We start from the raw sequence: 19560 nt of genomic DNA, 5'->3' as shown, positions 1-19560 counted from the left end.
ATTCGAGCGATAGTTACTATACGTGAATCAAACTGAGTTAGGATTATGAAGATGCAACTAACAGGTTATGAATTTGATTACGATTCGGTTGAGCTCGTAAATTTGTGTAAAATGTTATAATTTGTTCATTGACTCTAATAACATCCTTACAAATAAGAAAACTGCCATCTATTGTTGCAATTCGGGCAAGGTTTGTTTCATTTTTTTCCTTACTTCTACAGAAAGCAAGGGGATGCAAAAGATTTTAGGCATCCTGATACTGGTGCCCAAATGGTGCCACAAAATGACTAAATAAAGAATTGTTTGATACAAAACCTGAATTGCTGTTTCGAGTTTTCTGTGCTGTGGAATATGATGACAGAATTTTTCTGTTATAACTTTAATACGAGGTTGATTCTTAGTTAAGAATATGAAACTTTTCAACAGTAATTTCTAAAACCCAATAAGCAGTCAATCAACGACACGTACACAATGATATCGCTCAGAGTAATTAAGAAAACGATAAGAAATATGAGTTGATACTTTATTTCTGGAACACATCGCAATTATTCCGTCAGTCGGTGTCAGGAAACCGTACCAACCCTTGCTGTCTGGGTAAGTTGTTTCGTCTGACTGTGTATGGTTGTTGTTGCCTTTTTTTTACTTATCTCGTTTATTTGGTAGGCTCGGGCACCGTATGGCATAACAGAGCCGAACTATTTTCTTTTTGTTATTGTTGTTGCCTTAAAATCAATATTGTGGAGCAAGATTTTGAAGTTTGACAAGTGGATTGATGCTAATGTCGTACATTCCAAAACAAAAAAACCATCTCCTCTAATGATGACATCTTCGAATATGTTTTTTCCACCAGGTTCACTTGACATTCCATTTGGAGAGTCACCCAAGCGAAGCAATCAAAGGTGGCCACCATCTATAGAGGGTATCGAAATTCCAGTACCACTGTATGGGACATCCATAACCCTTGACGGAGCAGCATACGACACGAGGTGGTAAGAATCAAAATCCATCAAATATTGCAGAAAGAACAAGTAGGGGAAGACGGGGTTAAACCGCCCGCCTAAGCAATTTAATTCACATGTCAAAATCATGAATCAATAAATCCTTTTGCGACGCAGCATGACATTTTTTGAAGCCTTGGGCATGATCAAAAAATATTACAGGTGTTGTACAGTGATGCATCATTACCCGGACACTTAAGCAACACCAAAAGTTCAAACGCTACTTTAAATATGTTTCTGGCAGATCTAGTATAAGTGTTATTATTATTCACATAGATACACGTCTAAACTTTGAATCATGGACAAAAAATGTAATTAAAAATGTAAGTTAAACACGAAAAACGTTAAATTAATAAAGCATGTCGTGTTCTTAAATCCGGACACATGCACCGATATGCCGGACGCTTTTGAATCGAAATCCGGACAGAAGCGTTTGGGTAGACGATACATATGAAAAACTAATAAAAGACACATAGGCCTACAATCTTTAATATAATAGAATTTGATGTATTCGTATGCTTAAACATACATGGAAGGCCAAAACGTTGAGTAAAATTACTATTGTTTTATCTGCACTCCATGCCAACAGCCTGCATTTTGGGTTCACTGAAATGATCCTCAATATTTATACTTTTCCTGCGTAAATCTTTTGTCTGGTAATTAGTTACACTATTTGTTCTGTTATTATACAGTTTTGTTTCAAGTGACAATAAAATGTTTTCCAAAAGCTCGATAAATATAAGGTTTTTACGAAACGTCCGGGTTTATGATCACTGGCCTATAAATCCAGACAGCGTTCGATGCAGCCTATTTTCACATCACAAATGCTAATTTTGCACAAATGTTCCCACTTTTTCGTGCACTACACATTAAAACTATCATTTCGAACACTTTTCAGACACGGACAATATTAAAATTGTATTATTAATTAGCTTCAACGTCAGTCGAGAGTAGCTGACGTTCTTGTCGAAAACTCTTCACTAATGGATTCGATGCTCTGGAGAAACGACGTTCAACTGGTGCTGCTTATTTGTTTTTATTTTTTATATGTAATTGCAAAGGATTACTAGATGGAACAATGAATTAAAATGAAGAGCAATATTGAAAGCTATGAATGTAAATTACAAGCCTACATTTATTGTTTGATTTCATATTTAATTTGATAAATACAATCAGAGTGTCCGGATATTGGTACCGTCCGGATTTTGATTCACCACGGTATTTCTAAAAAAAATATTTATTTCTTGAAGCTTGAAAAAGTGATTTCTTATCACGATTATTTTAGCGACGGGGTAAAGCCGCCCACGGAGTAAAAGCGACCACCTCGATTTTCGTTCATAATTTTGCGAAAAAAATATAAAAGTTCCCTGTTATTCTAAAATGGATATTGTTTTATGAATTCTATATTGAATCACTTGGATATTGAATCATTTTAAGGGTTAATTAATTCAAAAAACTTAGATTTATACTTTTTATTACCTTAAGGCACCCATATTTTGGAATAATATGCGGATTTGGTGTGTATTTTTAACAAAATTGATTTTATTTTACTTGAATAGTAAGGTGGTAGGTCATTTGGCATAAAGTCGTTTGGCATAAAGCCGTTTGGCATAAAGTCGTTTGGCATAATGGTCATTTGGCATAAAGTTGTTTGGCATAATGGTCGTTTGGCATAATGAGTCTGAAACCAAGAATTTCTAAATTTTTCGTTTTTACGTTTCTATTGAATCTTTCTGATGACATCAGGCTTGTTTTGTAGTCAATTGATACAAAATGACACTTTATTCAACAATCATTCGCTCTTGAATAAATTTAAGCATAATAGGAAAGATAGATTGTACCCCGTTTGGCATAAAGTCGTTTGGCATAAGGTCGTTTGGCATAAAGCCGTTTGGCATAAAGTCGTTTGGCATAATGGTCGTTTGGCATAATGGCCGTTTGGCATAATGGTCATTTGGCATAATGGCCGTTTGGCATAATGATGGACTTAAAATAAATATCGGCATTTTTTAAGCATTTACCGAGATCAACACCACCGAGCCCATAGCAAAAAATGTTGATAGGTTCTTAACAAGCGTGGTGTTCGTTCAGAGATTTTCCAAGCTAAGAATTTCAAAAAATGTTGTGTGACATTAGAGAGCATTACTGAATAAAACTCTTGACAGGTCTCTACATCTCAGAACATAGAGTATCTCTGAGCTTGTTGCGATATACAGTCGACTCTCGATATCTCGATGTTCTACATCTCGATATCTCTCCCTATGTCGATGGTTTCATAAGTCTTTTCAGTCTGCATACATTTTCACTCTCCATATCTCGATATCCTCCTTATCTCGATATCTCCATATCTCGATGTGTTTCTGTTGAATTGAGAACAAAAATTTTCTCTCCGTATGTCGAAATGATCTATATCAAAGGTTACTAGACCAAAGTTTTGGGATTCAAAACAAATTAGGAGCGCAAAATGAAGTCTGTTTGTTTATTACTTTCTTGGCAACGGAGTGTTTTTCAATCTAGTATTCATCAAAAATTTGTTCTATGTCTCGATCTCTCCCTATCTCGATGGTCCCTTCGATATCGAGATGTGGAGAGGCGACTGTACATATTTGAAAACAGCAAATTGGCAAAGAAAGTTTGCAGTTATTCATCAAGGGAACGCTCATAGAATATATGGCTGCAGATCAAGCTCTGTTCCACTTTGGACGTAACACTCGATGAAAATTACTTGATAAAAGAATGGATTTTTTTTGCATAGTATCAAAAGCTCTCATTCAAAAATCTATCAATGCGACTTAATGCAAAAATAGCCTATATAAGAGAGCAGATTATTTTTCGTTTAAAATGTTTAAGCTTTACTAAATAATAAAATTTAAAACAGTATAAATATAAAGAACAGCCTATTTTTAAAAGAAGGCGAAATTCATAATTGAACCAATAGAAGAATGGACGCCAAAAATTATTGCGGCATAATAAAAGAAAGAAGGAGGTATTCTATCATTCTAGGCTATACACATGTTGGCAAAAATGCTGAGGACGGTAAAAATCGAAAGAACCGCCAATTAAATAAAGAAGGGTGTATATTACATGGTCAGTTCGTTCACCACACTGAAATGTATAAAGCTACGACAATTATGAGTGCTTTAAACTTTCCGGGGGAGTGGGCTAGTCGGAGAAACGGGATATTCGGGGAACTGGCATTCGGGGAAAAGTAGCACAATCCATCGAAGTAACTGCAGTAATCGATTACTCTTTTCGCTGATAATTTGAGCAGATTAATGTTATCGATTGCCGCCCTTTTGTCAGTTAGAAACAAAAAAATACTTTAAAAATATAGCTCCAAAGAACAGCCTATGCATAAAAGAAGGAGAAATTTATTGAAATTTTAAATTAACAGTTTTTATACCCTTAATTATGGTAACGTCTTATTTAGAAAAACAAAAATAGAACAATTAAAAGAAGGGTAAATTTGTGATTAATATATAAAAATCTTCAGTGCAAAAATATGTTCCAATAGCGAAACTCAAAATAAGAATTAATACTTGAAAGAAGGGTAATTTCTGGATAAATAATAAAATACTATCGACAATAACTTTCCTAATATGCTTAAATTTATTCGAGAGCGAATAATTGTTGAATAAAGTGTCTTTTTTATCAGTTGACTCCAAAACAAGCCTGATGTTATCACAAAGATACAATAGAAACGTAAAACGAAATATTGAGATATTCTTGGTTTCAGACTTATTATGCCAAACGACTATTATGCCAAACGACTTTATGCCAAATGACCATTATGCCAAACGACCTTATGCCAAACGGCTTTATGCCAAACGACTTTATGCCAAATGACCTACCACCGGAAAGATATTGCCAATAGTATTTTATTATTCATCCAGAAATTACCCTTCTTTCAAATATTAATTCTTCTTTTGAGTTATTGGAATAAAAGTTTGAATGAAGATGTTTATATATTTAGCACAAATTTAAACTTCTTTTAATTGTTCTATTTTTTTTTCTAAACATAATTGAGCAATTCTCGCTGAAACCAGGCCGCCATCAGCACCCATCGTTAGAATTCCAATTTTATGTCACTGATCGCTAGTTTTCGATAAAACTTAAGGGTGATCCTTTCGGTTTTCTCAAATTGGTGGACCCCTCATACGCCAGCTAGCTTGCGGAAAAGCCCATTTTTTGATAAATCTTGGGTATTTCTTCCCGAGCAACACACATGTTATAATTGTGTATTATCAACTTATATATGACTAATTTTGGTCATATATAAGTTGATAATACACAATTATAACATGTGTGTTGCTGGGGTTCACTTGATATGTCTCATATTTCCCTTGGAACACATTGTAAACTAAGTGGCATCGTATAGAGAAAGGATATAGCTTTCATTTGAAGTTGAATAATTTTGCGGCCATTTTGAATTTGGCCGCCATCTTGAATGTTGTTAGAAAAATCGATTTTTCACCATTAGCGCACCGCTAGTTTTGAATTCTGAGATCACCATCAGAAAGCTGAGGAAAAATTGCGTAAGATAGGCTACAGAAACTAGGTGAGCAATGGTATTTACCCTATGAAATGAACGATTTTCTAAATCATGTTCTACGATTTACGATCAAGGTGAAAACTCATTCTCCTAATTAAAACCAAGATGGCGTCAAAATCCAAGATGGCCGCCAGATTCTTTTCACTTATAATAATACTCCTATTCTTCATCTGACTCAAAAAATACACCAACGATTGAAAACTTGTTTCTTTGTTGTACAAACAATGAAGTTTGCATTGATTGCACTCGCCATATACGTCAACATCGTAGAACATGATCTATAAAATCGTTCATTTCATAGGGTAAATACCATTGCTCACCTAGTTTCTGTATCCTATCTTAAGCAATTTTTCCTCAGCTTTCTGATGGTGATCTCAGAATTCAAATCTAGCGGTGCGCTAATGGCGAAAAAATGATTTTTCTAACAAAATTCAAAATGGCGGCCAAATTCAAAATGGCCGCCAAATATTTTTTTAACTTCAAATGGAAGCTATATCCTTTCTATATACGATGCCACTAAGTTTACTATGTGTTCCAAGGGAAATATGAGACATATCACGTGAAGAAATACCCAAGATTGATCAAAAAATGGGCTTTTTCGCAAACTGTTTAGCTAGCTGGCGTACGAGGGGTCCACCAATTTGAGAAAACCGAAAGGACCACCCTTAAGTTTTATCGAAAACTTGCGATCAGTGACATAAAATTGGAATTCTAACGATGGGTGCCGATGGCGGCCTGGTTTCAGCGAGAATTGAAAACTGTTGATTTAAAATTTCAATAAATTTCTTTTATGCATAGGCTGTTCTTTGGAGCTATATTTTTTATGTTCTTTTTTTGTTTCCGGCAATCGATAACATTGATCTGCTCAAATTATCAGCGAAAAGAGAAATCGATTACTGCAGTGAGTTGTGCATCGATGGGTTGTGCTACTTTTCCCCGAATGTCGACTCTCCGAATGCCAGTTCCCAGAGTATCCTGTTTCCCCGACTAGTCCCACTTCCCCGAACAAATTTTAGCACTCATAATTGTCGTAACTTTCTACATTTCAGGGTGGTGAACGAACTGACCATCTAGTATGCACTCTTCTTTATTTAATTGGCGGTTCTTTCGAGTTTAACATGTGTATGGCCGAGAATGACAGAATACACCCGATTCTGTTTTTGCACGGATTTTTTTACACGGCCGTGCAAAAAAAAGTTTCCATACATTTTTTTTCGCCAAAACCTTAGTTTTATATGAAACGTCGAGAAATGGTGTTACTTTTTTTGCACGGTTTTTGAAATTTTGAACTGAAAACTTTTTTTTACACGGTACGCACCCCCCGTGCAAAAACGGAATCTGGTGTACTTCTTTCTTTTGACTGTTTATCCTTCGTCACCACTTTTCGGGGATATCAGTCATTCAAGAAAATGGCATTCGGGGAAAAGTAGCACAATCACTTCGATGATTCTTAACGCACTTTTTATGTCTTTTCGTTTTATTATGCCGCATTAATTATTGGTGTTCATTCTTCTATTGGTTAAATTATAAATTTTGCCTTCTTTTTAAAATAGGCTGTTTTTTATACTCATACTGTTTTAAATTTCATTGTTATTAAAGCTAAATGTTAACCATTTTTATATATTGCTGTTTTATTAATCCTTGCCAATGTGTTGTTAGAATGATAATTATTTTAGAATCCGCTAATATTCAACATATACTTTTTTGGGGCAAACGCGTTATCTCCTTCCGAGATATGCTGGAAAAAATATTATTTCAATCACAAATTCTCCCTTTTCTCGATAATAGACGATGTTTTTGATGTACACTTCCAAAATAAGAATTTATATTGAACTGTTGAACAGTTTTGCCACGAATATTTTCTTTTAAAGATGTGGTGTTCATTTGAGCTATGCTATGAAAAGATGTTTTTGCGTTAGAGCCTTAAACATTTTAAACGAAAAACAATCTGCTCTCGTATATAGGCTATTTTTGCATAAAGTCGCAATGATAGATCTTTGAATTGGAGCTTTTGATATTTTGCAAAAAAAAAATCCGTTCTTTTATCAAGTAATTTTCATCGAGTGTTACGTCTACACTGAGACAGAGCTTGATCTGCAGCGAAATATTCTGTGAGCGTTCCCTTGATGAATAACTGCGAACTTTCTATGCCAATTTACTTTTTTCAAATATATACATCGCCCAGATAGCCGTAGCGGTAAACGCGCAGCTATTCAGCAAGACCAAGCTGAGGGTCGTGGGTTCGAATCCCACCAGTCGGGGATCTTTTCGGGTTGGCAATTTTCTCGACTTCCCAGGGCATAGAGTATATTCGTACCTGCCACACGATATACACATGCAAAAATGGTCATTGGCATAGTAAGCTCTCAGTGAATAACTGTGGAAGTGCCCATAAGAACAATAAGCTGAGAAGCAGGCTCTGTCCCAGTGGGGACGTAACGCCAAAAAGAAGAAGAAGAACATCGCAACAAGCTCAAAGATACTCTATGATCTGAGATGTCACAAGTTTTATTTAGTAATGCTCTCTAATGTCACAACAATTTTTGAAATTCTCAGCTTGGAAAATCTCTGAACGAACACCACGCTTTTTTACAACCTACCAAAATTTTTTGCTATGGGCTCGGTGGTGTTGATCTCGGTAAAAGCTTAAAAAATGCCGATATTTATTTTAGGTCAATCATTATGCCAAACGGCCATTATGCCAAATGACCATTATGCCAAACGGCTGTTATGCCAAACGACTTTATGCCAAACGGCTTTATGCCAAGCGACCTTATGCCAAATGACTTTATGCCAAACGGGGTACAATCAATAGTAATGTACAATATAGTTACAACTTTTTAAATGGTTTAGACATTTTATTTGATATAAATTAGGGGTGGCGGTCTTACCATGGGGTAAGTTGATGGCAAGAGTGGTCAGTTTTACCCCGCTTGCACAATTTTCACAAGTAGGGCCTCATTTCAATGCTAAATATTTGCAATTCCTATTTCACTTCACTGAAGCATATTTCACATTTATGTTAGAGCATGGACGGGTAATTTGTTATGTTTTGACAAAAAAATCCCTTCCGAAATCCTTAAGTGAGTTAAAATCCTTAAGTGTTAAAATTAGATCAAATTCAGTATCTACGAGCAAAAACTTTGTTTTTGATATTTGTTATTGAAAAAATAATGCACAGAAAAAAATCCGTTCTCGTATCCGTGAACAGCAGACGTGAACTCGTCAACAACAAAAATACACCGTGAACTAGATCATGTTTATGTGACCATTTGTGGTAGTTCATGGTGTATTTTTGACAGTTCACGTTTTCCAGAATTCTTTTTTGAGCGTGTGTTGGTATCACCCCAAATGCTTTAGAATGTCAAAAATCTTGTGTTCATGCAAATTGCTTGGTGAACTTTCAAGAAAACCGCCATTTTCATGCCAAACTGGAGGTGGTCCGTCTTACCCCGGCGCTCGCTCCTACCCCGTCTTCCCCTACGGAAACAGATGAATATTCGAAATGAAATTTGTTCGTTCTACAAAATCTCAGTCTGAATTATGAATGACAGTCATACATTAAAGCTTTAAGGTGAAGATTATCGAAGCCAAACTTCACATTTTTAATAGCACAAATCTGGGGAACCGAACACCCGTTCGAACTGAAAACTGAATCGATTAGTCGCCACCAGCTAGTGACCAATCGATTAAGTTTTCAGCTTGAACGGGTGTTTAGATCTCCAGATTTGTGCTCTTGAAAATTTGAGGTTTGGCTTCGATTCATCTTCACCTTAAAGTAAAAAATGTAAACCGTGTTGAGAGTGTAATTCAAGCGTGTGCTAGAATATGGGCGTAAGTCGCATGATCGATTTCTCTTCATCGATCCTCTCTTCTGTCAATAAAGGTGACAAGATGCGTGTTTGTTAGAATTTTTTCACTTCAGTACGCTAGGCAGCGATGCAATCTTGCGTCCTGAGGTCAAAAAATGGTGACAAACTTGTGTCTTGTTACCTTTATTATGCGACTTACGCCCTTATTCTAGCACACGCTTGAATTTTACAATCGCCTACACTCAGAAATAAAAATAGTCACAGAATTACTAAAGTTTATGCATTAATGACTATTTTCTATCTGCCTTTATTTCATTCTGCTGTGAATTTCTACACTAAATGTCATTTCACCTGGGTTGAAGCTTAGCGATGCATCAACCCAGGTGAATCGACAAATAGGAATAAAATTTCCTGCAGAATGAAAGAGAGGCAGACAGAAAGTAGTCATAAATAACTAAAATTTAGTCATTCTGTGACTACCCGTGTTTCTGAGTGTACCCTCGTATCGAGACAACATTTATGTTGTGGATTCACCATGATCGTGTGATTTCGAATGTTATTGTTTATGGTTATATTCTGGGAGGGAGAAACCAATACAAAATTTCTGTACGTCATAGTGAGCCGGGATTCCGCTGTCACGAACTGTCACTGTGAACCCAGATCTCAAACATTGGACTAACATGGAGAAAGCGCGTAACTAATTAAAACACATTTTCGCATTTCATCAAAAGTGACAAAAACAGAATGAAAATCATTTCATGCTCACAATGCAAGTAATGTTACGTGAGCACCTTTTAATCGGATTGAATATAAAGCATTAAAAAATGCATCGATTTACTTTTTCCAATAAAAATGAATATTTAGTGCATTGAAAACTGTGGCTCTTTTTCCATGTTTGTCAGGAAAAATCGAAAGTACACAACAAAAGAAAACTAGCGATTTTTCCCAAGCCTGCCTTGATTGTTGTTGGCAAGCTAAAGTTATCTTGCAGTTCAAATAAACATTGTTCTATATTTCGTGTGTAGTATCGGTGCCTCCCTCCCAGGTTATATTGATGTTTTTTTATTGTGTATGAATAATTCAAGCCTAATTTTTCAAATCGGCGTATCTAACATTTGGAAGGATTCGAGAAAAATGCGATGCAATATATTGTAAAGCATTTTAAATCCTGTTTAAAATGTTTTGCATTTTTTCTATTGCTGTGTCTTCTATAAGTTGAAAAAAAGAACACCGTTTCTAACCACTATTAAACAATTCCGATTTGTTTTGAATTAGATTGAAAAACTGGTGAAATTATCGAATAAACCCTTTTGCTTTGTGCTGCTCACATACACCATGATGATTCGTCGATATCATACCTTGCTTGATACATACACCTTGCTTGATGCGTCGGTTTGACAGTTCATTTATCACATGCGTCACGTCATATACACCAGTATTGTTTTGAAGTTGCACATACACCGGTTTGCAAATTCCCATAAAACATAATAAAGTTTGTTCTATTCGTCAGTTTCTACGTTCAACTACAACGAATATTGAATGTTTCCAATTTCAACTCGACTAACAGGAGCACCGGACGGAGCCGTGAGTAACAAAAGTAAATGGAGAACAGTTCTTGTGAAAAATTTGGTGAGAAATTTGTCTAAAACCGAATACTGATGATGTTCCACATCAGTTTGCCGACCCGTCAGCTTACTGCAGCTGTGAAAATCCGAATCTCTCGATTTCCAACATGTTTAGTAATTCGAAAACAGTATGACGTATCTGCTGATTAAAATTTTATGTTTTGATTCTGCATATAGGTCGCTTTGCTATGAGCATATGTACGGTGTATGTGCTAGCATGAAAAATGTTGACAGTTGAGTCGCTTTGCAATGGTAGGGTGTATGTAGCCAAATTAAAAACACTGAGTAAAGTGCACATAGGGCAGAATTGAAATTTATTTCAAAAAATCAAAAAAATGTTTTAGGATTACTTTTTTGGACTCAATATGTAGATTATGCGTTTGTCAAGCCCATGCAAAGCAAATCTCGATTTGTTTATTTTTGCAGTTACGTCGGAATGAAGAATTATGCTTGAATTCGTTCGTGTACGCCGGTGGTTTACTTCCCGGTCCGTGATTTCAGTTCGATTTCGTTTCTCATTCGCTGTTGTTTTCCGCTGTATGGTGCCTCCAACAGGTTATTGGCTCAGGTATGGACGAGAAAATGAAGATCGCCGCGTTCGACGGTACCGGCTTCCACAACTGGAAGTTCCGGGTGGAGACCGTCCTTGCCACATACGATTTGATCGATTGTATGCACCGGGAAATTGACGAGATTGAAGAGTGGCGTGTGATGGCCGTAGATTCTACAGAAGTGTAGTTTGAAAAGAAAAAGCGTTTAGTGGAACGAAAAGCCGCCGAGAAGAAATGTAAAGCAGTGATTATATCGGCCATCGCTGATAATCAGCTAGAGTTGGTGAAGGATTGTGCAACCCCGAAGCAAATATGGGATACACTTAGGGCAGTTTTTGAGCGGCGCGGTGTTACTGGCCAGTTGTTTATAAGGAAGCAGTTCCTCACTTCGAAGTATGTGGACGGAGCCGGTGTTAGTTTGCCGGAACACTTGCTGCAATTTGATAAGCTGATTCGTGATTTGAAGGAAAGTAGAAGACTGTGATGCGATTTGCCACTTGCTGTTGAAGCTTCCATCATCGTTCGATTCAGTGGTTACCGCCATCGAGACGCTTCCTGATGGAGTTACAATGGAGTTTGTGAAGAAGCGTTCACTCGATGTGGACTTGAAAAAGGAGAATATGATGGACTTAGATGATGGTAGCGACGGTGTTGCCACGATGAGTAGGCACACCAGGAGAAGCATAACGTGTTTTCCGTGCGGTAAATTTGGACACAAACGTATTGATTGTCGTGTCAGACTGCCAGTTGATTCGGATCCGAGTAGTTATGAGCGAACAAAAATTGAAAAACGTGAACCGAAAGTAGCTGTTGATGAAGAATGTGCCTCGGATCGTGCGGATGTTGTTTTATGGCGTCAAGGGAAGAGCAGGTGAATGCGGAGTGGATCCTGGATTTCGGAGGGACGGATCATATGGCGAATGATTCTAGCGTTCTTAGTGAGATGCGACGTTTGAAACGCCCCGTTGAAGTGTTGGTGGCAAATGGGGAAAAGCTGACGACAGAATATTGTGGCGATGTTATACTATATGCGGCAGTTGGAAATAAGAAGAAGAAATGTGAAGCCAAGAATGTGATGTAGCTCCCCGGTTTGAACTGTAAACTGCTGTCAGTTAACCGATTTGCAAGATCGGGATTGGAGGTCAGGTTCCGTGGTCATGAGGCGGAAGTGATAGCTGATGAGGCCCTAATATCGACTCGGATCATTATCTCGTTATAGCTTAAATTCGGGCGCGGTTATCCAGCGTCACGAGTTCCACAACAAACAGAACGCTGCGCTTCAATATACAATGCTTGTCGACTGATGGGGTAGCTGCACAGTACCGTCAGCAACTAGACGAGCAGTTGGGAAGAAGCAACGTTGCTGGAGACGCCGACAGCCTGTGGGACCCTATCCACGAAGCTGTGACAACAACGGCGCGCCCAGACAACCAGAAATCGCATGAAAGTTCACGTTACAACTCGTTTATTCATACTAATTACATCAAATTCGCAACACACTGTGGATAAACTCGTCAGATTGATGACCTTCCTCGCATAAAACACTTCTTTTCTGAGTTCACTTGTACATTTTGTTTCGTCTCGTACACTCGTACAAACAAAATCGGATCACTCCGTAGCAGCTGTCAAATCAACATTTGTTATCATAGGTTAAGTCGAATAAGATCACAGGTTAGTTCGGTAGAAAATTTATTCACTCGCATTGTATGTTATTATTCATCACATAATGTATGCACGCATATCGCCTCCACTTTTGTACGTAGAAGGCCTTTTCGCGACATCTTATAAGTGAAATGTTGCACATACAAAGCCTCCAGGTGATTTCGTTATACGTACATTCTGGTTGTCTGGGCGGGAAGTGATTGGCACTGGTCAACGACGAAGACGAATCAACTGGTTCGATGAAGAGTGCCAGAGAGTGACAGACATGAAGAATGTCGCCAGAAGCCGTTTGCTTGTGGCCGGTACCTGACAGAACAGAGAGCGGTACAGGGCAGCGTGAGCCGAAAAAAAAGCGAATCCACCGCAGAAAGAAAAGGCAACACGAAAAAAGTGTGGTAGCTGATGCTCAAGAAAGCATGAACCGGAATGATATGCGGAGATTCTTTGCAACGGTCAATGGTGCCCGGCACAATACCGTACCAGTGCCCGCCATGTGCAATGATCGTGTAGAAAATTTGCTGACCGATAAAACGGTGGTGGCTGCCAGGTGGAAGGAGAACTTTCAGCAATTGTTGAAAGGTGAAAATGGAAATGTAGCGCGGAACAGGATGAACATTGATGATGATCAAGCTGTGGAGCCACTGACCATATGAGAGGTTAAAAATGTTATCAGCGGGTTGAAGAACTGTAAGGCTGCTGGAAAAGACGAGATTCTGGTCGAGCTTCACGAGCACGGAAGTGAGCAGCTTTATCAGTCGATCCACAAAGTACTTCTGAAGGTATGGGAGGACGAAGAATTGCCCACCGGCTCATTCGCCCAATCTACAAGAAAGGGCAAAGACTGGAGTGTGCCAATTACAAAGGAATTACCCTGCTGAATTCGGCGTACAAAATTCTGTCACCCATCCTGTTTAACAGACTGAGACCACTCGGAGAGTCCTTTGTCGGCGAATACCAAGCTGGTTTTCATGAGGATCGTTCGACAACGGACCAGATGTTTAGCTTGCGAATGATCCTAGATAAATGCCGGGAGTATAACTTACAGACTCATCATCTGTTTATTGATTTCAAGGCGGCGTACGACTCAGTGAAAAGAAATGAGCTTTGGCAGGTAATTTTTGAACATGGTTTTCCGGAGAAACTTCCGGCTGATACGTGTTACGCTGGATGGTTTGAAATCAAGTGTTCGGATCGCAGACGAGGTGTCAACCTCGTTCGTGACGTTAGACGGATTGAAGCAGGGAGACGCACTTCCGAATTTTCTGTTCAACATTGAAATCGAGGGTGCTATTAGGAGATGTGGCGTGCAGAGAAATGGCACTTTTATCACAAGGTCGCATATGCTCCTTGGCTTTGCGGACGATATAGACCTAATTGGAATCGTTCGCAGGTCAGTGAAAGAGGCCTTCGTGCCTCTGAAGAGGGAGACAGTGAGGATAGGCCTGACCATTAATTCTACCAAACGAAGTACATGGTTGCAGGTAGAGTCAGGCATGGTAGTGTTTGATGAGGAAGTTGTTGAAGAATTTGTTTACCTTGGAACACTTGTGACATGTAGCAACGACGTTTCCCGCGAAGAGAAAAGACGTGTTGCGACTGCGAATAGGACCTTTTACGGACTACGTAACCAGCTTAGGTTCCGCAGCTTGCAAACGGAAACAAAATTCGCCCTGTATAAAATATCTGTTCAAGATTTCTTACGCGCCAAACAATTAATTTTTAATTTTCATACAAAACATTGAAATTGGGGGTTGAAAAACCCCGAAAATTGTCTTACGTAATTAATGGACCGCCCTTTAGAGAAGTACGCCGGTGTTTTACTTTACTCTTCCCGGTCCGTGATTTCCGTTCGACTTCTTATATCGTTCGCTGTTGTTGTCCGCTATGTGGTGCCTCCAACAAACCGTAGGTTACGGAAAACATCGTGTATCAGATTTCAGATCTATTGCTTCAAAGTGGAAAGGCTAGGTGCACCAACCTGGCCACGTTACCGTTCTTCTTGTTAAACATTTCAAGTCGATTTTGAACGAACGTTCAGTTTCGTCTTCATAAGTAATAAATATGTGCTTCTTCTCTTCAAGATGTTTGAGAAGAAGTTCCTTTCTTTGCGATTTTTAAGGAAACCTTGATTCCCCTAAGAAGTAGTTTTATATTTTTTTTAAAAAAACAAAAAGAATTTGTTTACGTCCAACACGAAGGTACGATGCGCACTGGCCTATGAGTGTATAGGCCTTTTCATGTGACAGGTCCGTCTATGCATTCGTTTACATCGGTGGAGGACCGGTGCATACTCGAGGCTGTCATTTTCATAGAAGAACTGTCAAAGAGCTTCCCGATCAGCTGTTTTGGAACGTCATGTGAATAGGCCTATGAACCAATGCATGAGTTCACGAATTTGACGTTTGAGCGGTGCCGAATCCACTAGTTGCCATGGTCACATACATAACACGGCACCACTCAAAAGTCAGATAGTGAATTCGTGCATTGGTCCATAGAATTTCTACATATTCTAGCAATATATAGCTCTCGCCTATCAATTTAATGTGAACAGTGTCGTATTCCTTACGCTTACCCGCCATTGCCTTGTTACGTCGATAAAAACGCGAACGCGTGCGACTTCAACGGAATTAACCAACAGAATAAGTTCGAATCCCGAAGGATTGCGTCGCCAAAGTTACCGATTATCTTTTTTCCTTCTCCCACTATCGCTCTGCATATCTCTCTCGCTCACATACTCACACGCTTACCACACGATCCATTTGCCGACGGTTTGTCGTAGCCCTTCATTTCGAAATCCGATTTGCCTTGCCTTCCCTTATTTTTTTTGTTCCCTTTTTTTCCCCACAGTAAGATCAAAAATATCTTATCTTATCGGAATGGTACCTTGTTATGACGGCAGTCTGTTTATGAGCCTCAAGTGAACCACACCGTGTATAAACTTAACTTCTTTGAATACCAAAATTCAGTGGATATTCTTTGTGTGATTTTTAGGGGAAAACACAACACCAACTTGCAATTTACTGCTCAAAGTAAAGGATAATGATAAGAATTAGCTTATTACAGGTAGTTCCAAAACTTTCTTCTTTTGCTAAAAATCTGTAAACTTTTCCATGTTGTACTAAGCATGCAGACGATCTCGAAAAGCTGTCTAACTGTTTTAGACTACCACAGTTACTTTAAATGGTTTCAGTGTCCCCTGTGCGGTTTGGATATGTGATCTACAGTATCGGACATAAAAATGCACCTTCAGACAACTATAGCCCAGCCGTTTCTCAACCGATTATTTTTTGTTTTTTTCTGAGACGAGCTACAAATTATCTCAATTTTTGATAACTATTGAAAAATTTGTGCGAACATTATTGATTCAAAGGATACAGATAGGTTGATTTTTTACAAAAAAAAACTGCACCAGAAAAAATATGTGTCGAATCAATAGCTGTGATGATAATTCATCAATTGGGGAGTGAATTTGACGGATAGCGCCGACCATTTTTGTCGCATAGGATTCATCGAATGTAGCGCGGTTGTTGCACCATAGGGGAAAATCAACTGATGATAAATAACGTTCTACTATTATCACACGTTGCGTGAAAAAATATTGCAAACAATATTAGGGTAGGTGTACCAGTTATGGCCATAGTGGTTTCCTATTTCGCCATACGTGATTATTTGAATGTCTCAATATTATGAAAAGTTTTTTTAGGATAGGATATATCTTGGTGTTAAAACCTTCAAAAAGATTAAAAATGTGAAAGCTATCCGAATTTCGCATATGGCCAAATAGGGACCCACTATGTCGATAACTGGTACACTTTCCCTATTAATAAAAATAAAATGCTTCAAGAAGTGCGCAGCAATGGTAAATCGGTCTGATTCTGCGCAGTTCATACTTATTTTCCACACGCTCTCCTTTTTCAAATTGTTTTTAATCCACTTTGATACCGTCGATCCGCCCCCAAACCGGATGGTTTACAAATCACTCAGCTCGCCGCAATTTGTAATCATGTATTGAGCATTGCTAATCATTCATGTACGTGACGTTTATATGCTATATGTTACTAATATGTTAATATATTAGTTGAGGCGCTAGAGGACTTCTTGAAAGTCTACTGAGATTCTTTCAGATACCCTTCTGAAATTATTATATGTAGTTATTTATCTGATCGCTCTGTGATTCTTCCAACAACCTCTTTGGGACTTCCTATTGGTTTATCTCAGAAAACCCATTTGAGTTTTCCACATACTTTCAGGATTCTTCTGTAAAATTTCCTTAGAATTCTGCCGAAAATGATTTTATGATTGCTTTCCAGTGGAATGGAATCTATTTTAACAATCTGGGCTCTTCTGGGTTCGAGGATTCTCACAAAATTCCTCGGAATTTCTTCTGGAAAGCGATCCGAAATCATTATTTACATCATTCTGATATTTTCCCCAAAACCCTTCAGTATTTCTTCCGTGAAACTCTTTGAAACTTCTTCGAAAAACCCTCTGAGATTCTTTCCGAGAAATGTCTTAGCTTATTCCTATTCATCTGGAATACTCTCGGAAAGACGCCTGAGGCTATAATAAAAACATCTATTCTTTCACTTCACTTTCTTCAGTGCAAATTCTTGGGATTCTTTCGGAAATTCATCAGGGATTCTTTTGTAAATCCCCATTGAATTCTTCCAGAAATTCCTGTGGAATACTTCCAAAACTCCTGTTAAGAAAATTCCAGATGTATCTCGGGGAATTTTTTGAAAATGTTTTTTTTGTGGAAATCCCGCGAAAATCTTCGGCAAATTTCTCTGAAATTCATCCGAAAATTCCTCTACAATTGTTTGAAAATCCCCCTAGCACTCTTCAAGTTAATTTTGAATACCGTCGATGGGGGTGACAATGGGTCTAGGGGGTGAGATTGGGTCAAAACGGAAAAATATGTTTTGTGAAATATTTCAGCTAATAACGCTGATATTACTAAAATTTATAATTCATATGTTAGGGAACATATTATTACACATAATTCATAACAATATACATTTTTAGAAATAGTAGTTTTTGTGTACTACATCAATAAACTTGCATGTTGAAACTAGATAAAATTTACAACATAAAATTTCTCCTGTACAAAGTATCACGCATGTACTCTAGCCTCTATCGTTGTATTAGTAGAATGTTGAAAGTCTTTTCATTACACATCACAGGTATTTTCCGGAATCTGTTTGATTTTCCCACAAAAAAATCATTTTTTTCCGTACGATGTCTAAAACATTGAAAATGGGGGTGAGATTGGGTCAAGCAAGAACGATAGTAAATGAAATTCCAAGTCCACTTTTTTGACATTTTACGGTGCCGGGTATTCTCTTTTTTCATTAAGATGTGTTTATTCTTTCTAAATACAGCATCTCTGAAATATCAAACAAGTCTACTTGAGTATTCCGTGCATTGAATAACAATACAACGCATTTTGACAACATCTCAAACCAGCAACTGTGTTTCGTGCGCAGCAACATCGTAAATTTTTATCAAAAGGGTGTTTTTTTTTCTAAATATGATTATTTATCAGTGTTTTCATAATAAAGAAACATCTCACGGAAGTACAAATGAGTTGGATCGCTGAAATATTGAGATTATGACGTCAACTTCTGCCTGAAATTTATTGATCGTGGAATGCCGCACCGAAATTTGACTATTTGCGAAGGTTTAAACTAATCACTGTTTCAGTACACCTTAGGGGAAACTGAATGGGCTTTATAGCAATGGGGATGAGACTTTGAAGACAGTTTGAGGGAAAATTTATGTAAACTTGACGATAAATGTTGGGTTTACAGAATTTTTCTCATAGCTCTTCAATTTTCAGTATAATCATTCTTTTAAGTGGGTTTATCATACTTGTGAAACATCTTAGATATTTTTTTGTCTTGTTTGCATCGTTTTTTGTCAATATTTTTCAGTTGTTAATGGTTTTGAAATCATATTCTCAAAAACAAGTTATTTCAATTATAGTGACCCAATGTCACCCCCTCTATGGGGTGAGATTGGGTCATTTTTCATTCACTTGTGGTGCCACTGTGAATAAATATTTGTCTATAATTTTTTGAACAGTTGTTAATGTACCATCAAAGTACATACACACAAAATTTGAAGTTTATTGGAGTTAAATTGCGATAGTTATTCAAAAAATAAATCGCACATATCCCTTTTTGACCCATTGTCACCCCCAACGACGGTATCCGGAATTTTTCCGGAAATTCCTTTGTGATTCTTTATTTTTTTCAAGATTCTTTGAGAAAAAAACTCTGTGATTCTTCTGGAAATTCTAAAGAAAGTGTTCTTGATTTGTTTCGTGATTTATAAGTGATTTTCCGTGGAAATTTTCTA

At 37.7% G+C, this 19560-nt stretch overlaps 1 protein-coding gene across 1 annotated transcript in view; it reads left to right on the top strand.

Annotated features, from left to right (window-relative positions):
• Positions 1-409: 409 nt before the first annotated feature.
• LOC110676785 overlaps positions 410-19560 on the top strand; it is a 31015-nt gene continuing 11864 nt past the window's right edge. The window contains exons 1-3 of the mRNA XM_021845940.1: positions 410-425; positions 496-594; positions 851-989. Coding sequence (XP_021701632.1) covers positions 410-425; positions 496-594; positions 851-989 — 254 coding nt within the window. The remainder of the gene's footprint in view (positions 426-495; positions 595-850; positions 990-19560) is intronic.

The sequence above is a fragment of the Aedes aegypti genome, chromosome 2 (genome assembly GCF_002204515.2).
Source record: "Aedes aegypti strain LVP_AGWG chromosome 2, AaegL5.0 Primary Assembly, whole genome shotgun sequence".
NCBI lineage: Eukaryota > Metazoa > Arthropoda > Insecta > Diptera > Culicidae > Aedes > Aedes aegypti.
The sequence above is the reverse complement of the archived record's forward strand: the minus strand, read 5'-3'. Positions and strand labels throughout refer to the sequence as shown.